Consider the following 13,581-nt stretch of genomic DNA (forward strand, 5'->3'; position numbering starts at 1 on the left):
GAAGAGGAGAAACAGAAGGCACATTTAATGTGACCTTGTGACCTTGATGGTGAGCCAGCCAGGGCCATGGCTGATCACCCATGGGCAGCTGCTGGCCCTCACTTTCCTGCAGAACCACCCTGAGCATTCCTGCTGCTGGGACCTGACTTCTGCTACCTCCCCTTGCTGTCCCCAACCCCCTTAAGCTCTCCAAGAACTCTCATGTTTCTGGTCCTGCCACCAAAGGGTTTGGGGAGCCCTGCGTGTTCTGGTCCACAGCCAAGCACCTGTGGCTACAAGGGCAGTAAGGAGACCTTCACATCTCCCAGGGGCCTAGCAAAGCAACTTAGATCTGAGCCTGCCTAATCTCAGTCCTGCTGTGGTTTATGATACTCAGGTTACCCTAATCCTGAAACCCAAGCTGGGGTCCCAGGAGCCGTCCCAGTGCCATCTGAGGAGCACACGCGGCCTTCCCAGTAGGCAGTAAGAGGGCTCCCTTCACAGGCCTTCTGTGTTCAGAGCTGGCCTTCACCAGGGTTAGAGCAGGATGCTAGGCACTCATAGGTTGGATCTGATCCAGCGGTCCAAGGAGTCACTGAAGACACCAGACTCAGCTTCCTTACTGGGCAGGTCGAGGCCTAATCTCAGGGAGGAAACTCAAAGCCAGGAGCAAAGGCGACAGGGATGGGCAAGGCAGACCCTATCCAATCCCCTCTAAGATTTCATGGGACAGCGATTGGGCCTTGTAGTTCCATAACATTAAATTTTTTCTCTCCCAATAAAATTGGATATTTGGGGCTTAAAACTGATGATCAAATAACACCAAATGCTTGGGAATAAAGTGGGACCATAAACAAGATATAGTGTGACCTTGTTACATAGCAACTGAGGGTTGATTGCCCGATGGCCACAGCTCCCTGCCCCAGCTGCAGCCCAGGACTTTGCACCGAGTGTGGGCCTGATACACACCCTGGCACGGGGCAGGGGCACCCTGCTGTCTCCTTTGCTCTACTCATGTTGGAAAGACACACTGGCCAGGCATGGGGAGAGCACCTGTGTCTCCAGCATCCTCATGGAACTTCCCTACAAGCAGATACAGTTAGTGCCTGACCCACAAGCATCGAGCTGTGCAATGGCGTGTCCGTATAAAAGCTGTCTGCGTATGGATTTTCTCCTGGTAGTTTTTATGGGGGCCCTACTTGATGAGTGAGGAAAGCAATTCCCGGCTCTCCCAGGAGTCTCTGAGCTGAGGGGGCAAAGCCGGGACTCAGGCATGTCTGCCCTACTGCCCTCCCCTCAGAGGCCTCAGTACCAGGGCCCAGCCTGAGGGAGAGGGTGGATGGGAGGCAAGACCTTCAGAAGGCTTCAATGGCTCATTGTTCTGCCTGTGGTGGCTGGAATTGGGCCGACCCATTATAATAATAAAGTTCTAGCGCTCAGCCCGTGACTGGGTTTCCATAGCTTGGGGAGTATTTAATTTTCAAAGTCTCCGGGAGGGGAGCTGTGTGTAAATGGAGTTTGTTGTTCCCATCAGCCCATTCTTTGCAAGGCCAAGTCTCCTATCCCATGCCTTGATTCTCTCAGAAGCTGCTGTACCTGTCAGCTCCTCAGTGCCCAGGCATGCCAGGGCGGGCCGCTATACTAGGAGACCCAGACACAATGTGAGTGAGACTTGCCGTCACCAGCTCAGACAGCTCTCACTCCACCCCACCCACTTGGCCAAAGGCTGCTGAGAGGACCAGATGCCTGATGCCACAGGAGGCCATATGGATTGACGTGTTCCTCTGCCGTGGACATTCTCAACACATCCATGGGCAGCTGCTGGCCCTCATTTTGGGCAGAACCACCCTGAGCATTCTTGCTGCTGGGACCTGGCCTGTCTAGCTTTTCTTTTTTGCTTTTGAAAAAGTTTCAATTGCCACTCTGGAACTTTCTATGTTCAAGTCTCTGATCTACAGAGTTCTGCCTGCCTCTGCCTGGAGTGCTGAGCCACTACAACCGGCCTTTGCCTGCTCTTTCTGCCTGTACCAAGGCATGTTGGCACACAGCTATTAACTTCAGCCTTACAGGGGTAGAGACAGGAGGACTGGAAGCTATCCTTTGCTACACAGAAGTTGAAGGCCAGCCGGTGCTATATGAACAATTTTTTTGTTTGTTTGTTTGTTTGTTTTGTTTTCTGAGACAGGGTTTTTCTGTAGCTTTGGAGCCTGTCAAACAAATATTTTTAACTATGGTGCTAATGAGATAGTGCAGCAAGTCCAGGTGCTTGTTGCTGAGGACCTGAGTTCAATCCCTGGGACCTACATGGTAGAAGACGAGGAGCAACTCCCATAACTTGTCTTCTGACTTCCACACATGCCCTGTGTGTGGGGGGGTGTACATACATAATAAATGTAATTTTAAAATGTTAAAGTCTGAAAACAATCAAGTGTTGGGTATTTGAAAGATTTTCAGCTTCAGTTTTGAAAGAGAAAACACTATCGTAAAAGGTATTGAATGAAAAAAAGAAGTAAAGGACATGACTTCTCCTGGGTATGGTGGAGGAGAAGGTTTATTATAGATAAAAGGGAGAGCAGAGCTAGAGGCGGGAACATCTGGGAGAGTCCAGGATGGACACTGCTCTGAGCCAAGTAAAGAGATGGGTAGGGGAAGGGAAAGAAGAGAGGCGAACCAAGTGCAGCAACCCAGGAGGGCAAAGGTACAAAGGATAGGTAACCAAGATGTCTGAATTATATGAAGTATATAGGGATGAACCTCTTGGTAGAGGGCAGATCTGTGCCAGCTAGTAAGGACTGAGGGACACTGGGAAAACCTGGAGGCCAGGTCAGCTTTGATATGTTAAATAGCAGCTGAGCTATTCCTCCCAGGTTGGAGACTTACAGGTATAGGCACTGGAAGGTTAGTAGAGCACCCACCTCGCACATGTGAACCCTTGATTCATCCCCAGTGATGTGCACACATGTACACTCACAGTAATGAGCTAATAAAATGAACGAATTTAATTCAACAAATTCGACAGTTTAGATGAAGTGGACATTCCTTAACTTTCAGAAGTGGAAAATATAAGGAGTGCTATATATATATATATATATATATATATATATACATACACATATATATGTATGTATATATATATATTAAAACCATATTATTGCCGGGCGATGGGGGCGCACGCCTTTAATCCCAGCACTGGGGAGGCAGTGGCAGGTGGGTTTTTGTGAGATCAAGGCCACCCTGGTCTATAAGAGCTAGTTCCAGGACAAGTCCCAAAGCTACAGAGAAACCCTGTCTCAAAGAAACAACAAAAAAAATATGTTATTTTTCTTAGTTTTATAGCATATATACTAATGAGCTTCATTATAAAATGAAGGGGGGCATAAAGGGACTTTCTGGGGAGCAGTTTAAATAGACTGGGGGAGTGGTCCTGACCTCCTCTGGGGAGGGGCCAAGGTTTGGCAGGCACAGGGCTAGGATTTACAGCAAGCAGAACACTCGCACAAAATAGGTAAATTAAATTTTTTAAATAATTTATTTTTATGTATATGTGTGTTTCCGTGTGAATGTGTGTACCATATGAATGCAGGAGCCCCTGGAGGCCAGGGCAGGGCATCAGACCCTGGAAAGGCTGTTACTGCAGTTAAATTTAAAAAAATATAGACAATGACATTACAAATAAAGTTACAAACCAATATCTGTTTCAGATGTACATGCTAATTTCCCTTTAAAATATGAACATATTGAAGTTAACAACACATACAAGGAATTTATTTTGGCCAAATGGGATTTATCCTAGGAATCTAAGATGGTTTCTTTAGAACATTCAATTTATGTAGTTTAGTACATTAATCCAATGGTTAAAAAAATCATAACTACATTACTAGAGAAGGCACATTTGGCTAAATTTATCATACTTTTTTTTTGAAAACCACTCTCAGGAAAAAGAAAATTCTGGGGCTACAGAGATGACTCAGCAGTTAAGAACACAGACTAAGGACCCACATGGTGACTCAGAAAGGTCTGTAACTCCAGTTTCCAGAGAATCCCATGCCCTTTGCTGGCCTCTGAGAACACCAGGTACACATGTGGTAAGATAACATGCAAGACTAAACATATTGCATATAAAAATAAAATTTTAATAACAGAAGTTTAAAGAAAGAAAACTTCAAACTAGCACAAAGGTGGGATGAGTGACAGTAGCTGGTGTCATACTTAGTGGTGAAAGTTGTTTCTGCTTTGAGATAGGAACGAGTCAAAGGTGCCCACTGCTACTACTTTCCTTGTGTCACTGGAGTTCCTGAGCATTTCCACGGGGCAATAGTAATAATAACAATAACAATGTATTTATGCGATATGCACAGTATAGGATGGTTGTGGGGGTTTGAATGAAAATGGCCTCCAAAGGGAGTGACACTATTAGGAGGCGTGGCCTTGTTAAAGTGGGTGTGGCCTTGTTGGAGGAAGTGTGTCACAGTGGAGGCGGACCTTGAGGTCTCATCTACTCTCAAGCCACACCCAGTGTCCCAGTATATTTCCTGTTGTGTGCCAGTGAAGATGTAGGCTCTTAGCTCCAGCACCATGTCTGCCTGCACACCACCATGTCCCAGCCACCATGTCCCACCGTGATGATAATGGACTGAACCTCTGAAACTGCAAGCCATCCCATTAAATGTTCTCCTTTATGAGAGTTGCTGTGGTCATGGTGTCTCTTCACAGCAACTGAAACCCTTACTAAGACAATGATATACAGATGTCCTACATATAATCTTTGTCTGTGGATTCTGAATCAATGCATTCAATCAGCTGTGACAGAAAATATTTGGGGAGGGGGTGAGATTGTTCCGTAGGTAAATGTGCTCCTTGCTAAGCCTGAAGTCCTGTTTAATCCCTAGGACACACAGTGAAAGGAGAGAATTACCCCAAAAGTTGTTGCCCTCTGACCTCCACACACGCACTGTGGCATATGTACATACACACATATGTGCGCCCGTGTACATACACATATGTGCGCCCGTGCACACACACAATAATAAGCATTTAAAATAATGGTTAGATATTCTATTGCTACAAAGGTCAAGCCGGCCTCAAACTCAGGATCCTTCTGCCTCACCTTCCTGAGTTGTGAGATTGCAGGGCTCTGATGATAAGTTCTGCTGAAAGGGACTAAAGAATTTTTTTAAAAAAAAAAAAAGAAAAAAGAAAAGACATACAATGCTCACAGATTTGAAACAGTATTTTGTGCTGGATCTCATTCATGCTGGCATGTGGGTCACTGCTGAGCCACAACCCTAGTCCATCAGTTTATTTATGAGGGTGGTGGTAAGACAGGGTCTTTCCTGGAACTTTCTATGTAGATTAGGCTGGTGTTGAGTTCACACAGATCCTCTAGCCCCTGCCTTCTGAGTTCTGGGACTGAAGCTGTGCATCACACCTGGAGCCCCAGTCTAACTTTGTGTGTGTGTGTGTGTGTGTGTGTGTGTGTGTGTGTGTGTGTGTGTTTCAAGAAAGGGTTTCTCTGCGTAACAGCCTTAGCTGTCCTGAAACAAACTCTTGTAGACCAGGCTGGCCTCAAACTTACAGAGATCCACCTGCCTCTGCCTCCCAAGTGCTGGGATTAAAGATGTGCACCACCACCACCTGACCCCAGCCCAGCATTTGAAAACATCAATATACCCTAAGTGATCTAAAGACTTAGGCAGTTACTATTAATACTTCAATGGCGTTTCAGAAAAACAGAAAAAATCTACCCTAAACAGGGCATGGTGGTACATGCCTGTAACCCCAGTGCTTGTGAGAGAAGCTGATACAGCAGGATTTCAAAAAACATGTGATATGCAATATAAGTGGATATGCAGATGTCTACAGTCTTCTACATCTGTGAACTCTGCATCAACACATTCAGTCAGCGGTGACAGAAAATATTCAGTGAAGGAGTGAGATAGTTCAGCTACAGAATGAGACTACCTCAGTAAAAAAGAGAATAAGAGGAGAAGGAAGGGAGGGAGAGAGATCCTAAATTTCACATAGAGTTTCAAAGGGCCCTTAGTAGCTTCCCCCAGTAAAAAGCCAACTTGAAGGCCTCATACTTCCTGATTTCAAATTTGACTACAAAGCTACATTAATCAAAATAGTGTGGGGGACTGGAGAGATGGCTCAGTGGTTAAGAGCATTGCCTGCTCTTCCAAACGTCCTGAGTTCAATTCCCAGCAACCACATGGTGGCTCACAACCATCTGTAATAAGGTCTGGTGCCCTCTTCTGGCCTGCAGACATACACACAGACAGAATATTGCATACATAATAAATAAATATTTTAAAAAAATAGTGTGATACTGGCATTAAATCTGATATATAGACCAATGGAAAATAACAGAAAACCCTATAAATAAACACAGCTGGGCAATGGTGGTGCACACCTTTAATCTCAGCACATGGGAACCAGAGGCAGGCAGATCTCTGTGAGTTTGAGGCTAGTCTGACCTACAGAGTGAGTTCCAGGATAGCCAAGGCTACATAGTAAAACCTGTCTCAAAAAAACTGAAAAAAGAAAAGAAACACACGTATATTTAGAATCACTGGTGCTCGTGCGATATTTGCAAGCTGAATGCAGTATCAAATGACTTCCTAAAAAAGATTTTATGAGTATGGCTATTTTGCCTAAATATATATATATATATATATATGTGTGTGTGTGTGTGTGTGTGTGTGTGTGTGTGTGTAACACATGTATGCACTGCCTTTGGAGACTAGAGGTATTGAATCCCCGGGAACTAGAGTTGCAGCCAGTTGTGAGCTGCCATCTCTGCAGCCCCACCAAATGACTTTTTTTTTTATGTTGAAGGAGTTTATTGTAGATATGTGTGAGAGCATGGTCAGAAGTAGGGACATCTGGGAGAGTCCAGAGTGGACATGGCCAGGCTGAACTGGACCATATGGGGAGACAGGAAGGGGAGGGAGAGGAGATGAGGTTATAGGGGAACTAGATGCAGCAGCCAAGAGGCCAAAGGTCCAAAGCACTAAATAACATGTAACAAAAGTGTCAAGACCGAGAAAGGACAATCTCTCTAATAAATAGTTCTGGGAAACTGAATATTCACATACCAAGCTGAAAGCAAAACTACTTTTTGGCAGGTTGTGGAGGAATTGGAACTCTTGTATGCTACTGATGGCAATAGAAGATGATGCAACTATCTTGGGACACTGGCAATTTATCACAAAACAAAACAAACTTACTGTAAGACTTAGCAGTTTACTCTTTTTGGGTGTATAGTTGAAGAAATAAAATTAGGGGCTGGAGAGATAACTCATTGCCTTAGAGCACTTGCTGCTCTGCTAGAGGACCTGGGTTCAGTTCCTAGCACCCACATGGCAGCTCACAACCACCTGTAAATCAATTCCAGGGATCCACCACCCACTTCTGTCCTCTGAGGGTACCAGGCATGCTTATAAAACATAAAACATTCATAACACATACATTTTTAAAAATTAAAACCAGGGACTCAAATACATCTTTTACAATGTTTTCTGACAGTTTTATGTCAACTTGATATAAGCTAGAATTATCCGAAAAGAGGGAACCAATTGAGAAGATGCCTCCATAAGATCAGGCTGTAAGGCATTTTCTTAATTATTGATCCATGGAGGAAGGCCTAGTCCATGGTGGGTGATGCCATCCCTGGCTGGTGGTCCTGGTTTCTGTAAAAAAGCAGGCTGAGCAAGCCATGAGGAGCAAGCCAGTAAGCAACACCCCTCTATGGGCTCTGCATCAACTCCTGCCTCCAGGTTCCTGACCTGTTTGAGTTCCTGTCCTGACTTCCTTCGATGATGAACAGTGCTTTGGAAGTATAAGTCAAATAAACCCTTTCCTCCCCAAGTTGCTTTTTGGTCATGGTGTTTCATCGCAGCGATAGAACTCCTAACTAGGACATAGTGACTCCACAGCACTATTACCCACAATGGCCAAAGGTGTAAGCAATTCAGTGTCAAGAGGGATGAAAGGGAAACAAAATGTGGACACTCGAAAGAGGAATCAGATAGGGTCTGACTATATAGACCAGGCTGGCCTGGTACTCACAGAGATCCACCTGTCTCTGCCTCCTGAGTGCTGGGATTAAAGTCTGGCTCTTTAAAAAATGTTTTTGTTTAGTTTCATATGTAAGAGTGTTGCCTGCATGTATGTATGTGAGCCATGTATGTGCCTGGTGCTGAAGAAACTAGGAAAGGTTGTCAGATACCCTGGAACTGGAGTTATGAATGGTTGTGAGCCATGATGTGGGTGCTCGTAAACAAACCGAGGTCCTATACAAGAACAGTTAGTGTTCTTAATATCTGAGCCAGCTCCCCAGTCCCTCAGTCAACACTAAAGGAAGGCGACTTAAACACCTGCTATGGCATAGACGAACCTTGAAAACATACTAAATGAAATACATTCACAGATGGACATTGTGTAAGCACCTGGTGTGTGGGGTACACAGGCAAATTCAGACTCACAGTGGTGGGCACTCTGACGGAGTTTCTAGTGTATGAGATGCCTCTGGGAAAGGTGGTGATGCCTGCACTGCCCTGCGAGTAGTAATACTACTGCTGTGGTTACCGTGATACACCTTGTCATGCACATTTGAAGTGGTGCCCTAAAATAAAACTAAAAGGCAATTTGGAAAAAGACTTATGTAGGAGGGGCTTGGTTGTGTGGTCTTTTGTACAAGCCTGCTGCTCACTCTGTTGTTAAGTCCTGAGTTAGCTCCAGCTGCTTGGGGCCTGAGGGTGATCGGAATTCACAGAAACAACCCCTCCCTTAAGGGAGGAAGTTTAAATTATCAGGTCAATTAGGAAAGATACAACCGAAAAAAAAAAAAGCCCAAATTTCATTCACACTTCAAGGAGGTGTTTCCTGGTTGGGTGCCACTTTTATTATTTTTGGCTCAGGCTACTGAAAGCCCCACAGACCCTTGGAAGGTACAATGTGATCTTTGATTCCCGTTTCAGGGATCAAAGCAAGTGAGTTTGGGTGTAAACGCAGATAACATTTCAGAGATCTTTCAGGAAAGGAGTCACCAGAGCAGGGCAGACAGGGAGCTGGTGTGTTATGCATGTGCTTGCTTTCAGAAGTATTACCGCGCAGCAAAGCCCTCCAGCCCCGCCCAAGGACTGGTCGGTGGACCATCTAAATATGTGTCTGGGTTTTGGGATGGCATCACAAGTACACGAAGGAGCTAGAGGGACAAACCCTCATATGCATACGAGGGGCATAAAAGCTCATCTCCTGGTCTTTCTAAAATGTCTAGGTGCCAACTGGTTTCCCCAACGCTGGGCAGCACACTAGGCTAGACACTGCCCTGTCTAAGAGGCGTTGGCAGCCAGCCCTCACCGTCCTCTCTAGGTTCAGACACACACCCATGAGACGAGGAAAGTCACTGGCCTTGCTTGCTTGTCATATAGCCTGCAGCTGCTATGATTCCAAGTGGAGGGATGTGCTGCCAGCTTGCCCTGCCTCTCGCGGCTGGGATGGAAGGCAGACACGGGCCTTCCCAGGCTCACCAGGCGGTGAGAGGTACTGTGTAGACCTGTCACTCAGAAGATGCGCTCCCCAGGTCTGCAGGCTCAGAAGCCACTCAGTACTGGAGCCTTCGCGACCCACGCTGGCGCAGGGCAAGCCTCCAGTAGACAGCAAAGACTTTGAACGCAGCAGCCCCGCCTCTGCTCCTGGGATCTACAGGACCAGCCGGCGCCTGCGCACGCGGCCTCTCGGCGTGGTACCAAGCGCGCGCTCCCATCACCCCCCGCGCCGCGCTGTCGCGCTGGCACGGTCGGACGTCTGCAAGGGAGAGGCCTCGCGGTTCACGGCGCAGGCGCGGCGAGCCTTGCATGCGCGCGCAGCCCCGCGGGAAGGCGAGCGCGAGGCGTGCGGGGTTACAGAATGGGCGCGTCTGGGGTGGCTGTGTGCACGCCGGAGGGGGCGTGGCTGACGAGGTGCTTCGTGGAATCCTAAGAGCCGGCTGCGACAGGCTAGGATCTAGGCAGCCGGGTTAGTGGGGCTGGGTCAGCGCGAAGTGGGGCGGCGGGCTGAGGTGTGGGCTCTGTCCCGAGGAGTCACGCCCCGCTCCCCTGATCTCTCTCAGGCTCTTCTCGCTCTTCACTTTGCAGGTGGCTGTGGGATCTTGGCCGCGGAAGCACGCCGCTCTGGCCGGTGTCCGTCTGCAGATCCTCTGACCCTGGCGGCCTCAGGTAGGTGGACCGGGAGCTTGTGAGCTGGATGCCCTGCATGGCGGTTGCTGGCGGGCAGGTGGGCGGTGCAGGTAGTCTAGCCTCCATTCACATTTTGGCTTTGGGCAAGTTGTGTTCCCGGGTTTCCCAGGTCTTGGAGCAAAGAACTCAGAGTGTGTCAGGTGCTGCCCAGCTTGTGGAGAAAGAATCCCACGCTCCGCGGCCCTCAGTCTTCTAGTAGATTGCTGTCCAGTCCAGGAAGAGGAGTGAGATTACCTAATGCCAGGCAGGGTTGATGGAGAGAAAAGAGAGAGTTCCACAGATTGCTAGGCAAGGGTCGTGCGGGGGGATCTTGAGCTCAGCAAGTGAGTGACTGGCTCAGGGTTAGGATGACCTAGACGAAAGCAGGAATTGGTGTCTGCAGGGTGGGGGCGCCGCTCTCCTAGGTTGCCAGAGGCTCTCAGGCACCTAGGCGAGTGGGCAGACAACATCTAAGGTTCATAGTTGGGGCGGGAGGTCTGGGTGGCACACTGGCTTCTGGGCATGTGAAATGGTGTTCGTGGGCAGCCTGACACCTAGCTTTGGGGACTGGGACCTGACTTGTGGGCATTACTTCAGGAGAACTCACTGAGAGACTGGATCTGGCTGGTGATTATGATGAGAATCCCAGGTCAAGGGCTGGACTTTGAGGTGTGAGTCAGGCCTTGGGTGGTCCAGAATGCTTGGATGCTAGAGGTAGGAGCTGGCAGTACTGGCAGCCAAGTGTTGCAGGCCCCTTGGGAGGTGCTGGCACCAAGATCAACCTTGCTGTACCTTTCTGGAGAAAGCGACTGGGTCGGGGGTAAACACATGGAAAGCCAGGTGTGAAGATATATGCTCGGTGGTCCTAGGAGAGAGCTTGTGGAGAACTGGGATGTGTGTGCAGGGTTGAAGCAAAGAGTTGAGAGAGGTTCCAGGTGGTGGATTTTCCTCTCCAGAGAGACTGGAGCAGTGTGAGAACCCCAGAGGAGGGCTCCTTGTCCTCCTTCCTTGTGTGTCCTTGTGGCCACAACTTGGAATAAGAGTGGGTCCAACCATCAAAGGGAGCTCTGGCCAGGTGCTGGTGGTTAACAGGAAGAAACTCCAAATTGGAATTGCAGAGTTTCACCTGTGGGGTTGTAGTGCCAGGTTATTGACTGGGATGAGGGTGAGGGAGGTGTGCTCAGGATTGGGTAGATTTGCCTGCAGGTGGTCTCTGGAATCCTGGGAGCAGGGCGAAACAGTCCGAGCAAGGCAGCCTGTTTTGTCAGGTGTGCGTGGTGCTGGGTGTGCAAGGATGTTTCGACATGCTCCGTTCTTAGCAGTTCATAATGTTCCAGCAGCCAGGAGCCCACTCATTCCACTCTAAAGGGTAGTCCATAGCCTGTGAAATAATTTGTGGTTATGCTTGTCTCTGCGGCCAGGTTCGCCTCTCTGTCATTTACTAACTGGTGTGTGGCTGCACACAAATTACTTTACCACTCTTCCGTAGCTATGATAATAGTACCCAATTGTGGGTAGTGGGTAGTCAGCATTCAGCACAAATGGTACTGTGATACACACAGATGGTACAAATGATAGTTGCTACTGTCATTGTGCTACTATTCCCTGATGGTCTGATCTGCCCCTTCTAGAGTCGACAGTGTCTGTCACTACACCTTTAAAGTCACAGGCAGCATTTGTTGTTTCTTTCACCCTCCCAGGCCAGCCGCTGGGCCCCTCCTTCTACTCTGAGCAGCTAATCAGGTCCCTGAGGGTTTTCTGCTTGATGCCACCCTGCCAGCTCAGTGTTGATGGTTGGGCCTTGTTCCTGCTCTTCCCCACCTTGTTTTTGGACAGATTTCCTTGGATGATGGCCTGCATCTGACAGTCCCTCGACTCTTATCGGCTCAACTCCCCTGGTCCTCAGCGTTTCCCTGGAATGGCAATTTGCCACACCCTGTCCAGCTGCTTCTTGGCCCGTTGTGTTATGCCTGCCTCTTCTGTCTACACCAGGCTCTGAGTGGGCCCTTCTCCCCTCTACTCCTGGCATGTCTCGTGGCAGGTGCCATTGGCAGAGCCCTAGTAATCCTGCCCAGATGGCAGCCAGTTTCACCAGTGCACGCCGTTGGCAGCAGATGGATGATACCTCACGGCTTGACCCCTTGGTGGATTCCTGGATTGAGAGACCCTGCTGTGGGAACCCCATGTGTGTGTACACCACCATGGATTGGAATAGCACATCTAATGATTCTTCTGGCAGTAAACCTACAGAAAGGGGCCCTCCAACTGGATGCTAGCCTGTGACCCCTGGCCACTCAGGATGGACTTCTACTGGGTTCCTGGCTCCAACCTGGTACCTTTGATGGCTGTCAATGGCTGCTAGACTGCTTTTTTGCCCAGCTGGGAGAATATATGTCTTCCACTTTGAACACTATCAGGACAGTCTCAACTGTATCTGTGAAAGCCTCACTTGACTGACAGGCTTAGCCTACCTCAATAGGGACTTGCCCTTGCCTGATGATTATAAATTGTTCTGACAGGATCTCAAAGAAGTTATTCAAGGCCCAAACAGTTTTGTTGAGTACCGGGCCACTGGTGGAAGGCAGAGCACAGTGTCTCCTATCCTCAGCCTTCCACCAGTGGCCCCATAGCTGACCACAGTAAGACACTGCATAGTTGGGTTCTTAATGACCCTAGCACTCCATATGAGTATTCCCCTAAGGCCTGCTTGGTTCAGGCCTAACTCAATAGAGTTCTTGGCCTGAGCAGCAGCTGGACAGGGTGAGCTCCCTGGCCCCTGCCCCCCCCCCCCGACCCAGTCTGGTTCTGCATGCATTCATGATTGTAGTGCTAGGAGGCCAGCCGCCTCCCGTTCAGAGGACGCAGACCCAAGCTTGGCTCAATACTTTCAAAATCCATTAACTTCTGTTCTTAGAAGCTAGAATCAGTCACCCAGGGAGCTGAGAACCTCAGAAAACAGAAGATTTCTAAAACCTAAGGAGAGCAGGAAATATCTGAGTACCTCGTGGTGGCTGGACAGTGTCCCAGACATCCACCCTACAAGAACCACCGTTTTCTTACGTTCCCTACTCCTCATCCGTGCTCCGAACATAGTCTAGATGTGCAGCAGTGCTCCTCCTGATAAAGTGCTGTGCACAGCGAGGGGCCCCACAGCACCCAGACAGCCAGCACAGTGCTGCCTACAGATGACTCTGCCTATCCACGGCTGGAAAGTCAGGCAGAAAGACATGTGTACTCGCCCTACTCCTGTCAGGATGTGGGCCTGTCTTGGCCTTCTAGCTGAGGTCCTGCCCCATACCTGGGAGTGCTGTTCCACCTGGCCACTTCCTACAGGAAATATCCTGTAGTCAGCCCCTATCAGATTGTAGCACTGTTGGTGTTT

At 48.5% G+C, this 13,581-nt stretch overlaps 1 protein-coding gene across 1 annotated transcript in view; it reads left to right on the plus strand.

Moving 5' to 3' along the window:
- Positions 1-9,655: 9,655 nt before the first annotated feature.
- Gnb1l (G protein subunit beta 1 like) overlaps positions 9,656-13,581 on the plus strand; it is a 78,835-nt gene continuing 74,909 nt past the window's right edge. The window contains exons 1-2 of the mRNA XM_048452289.3: positions 9,656-9,999; positions 10,119-10,199. Of these exons, the coding sequence (XP_048308246.3) occupies positions 9,840-9,999; positions 10,119-10,199 (241 nt within the window). The 5' untranslated portion in view covers positions 9,656-9,839. The remainder of the gene's footprint in view (positions 10,000-10,118; positions 10,200-13,581) is intronic.

The sequence above is a fragment of the Myodes glareolus genome, chromosome 2 (genome assembly GCF_982192425.1).
Source record: "Myodes glareolus chromosome 2, mMyoGla1.1, whole genome shotgun sequence".
Classification (NCBI taxonomy): domain Eukaryota; kingdom Metazoa; phylum Chordata; class Mammalia; order Rodentia; family Cricetidae; genus Myodes; species Myodes glareolus.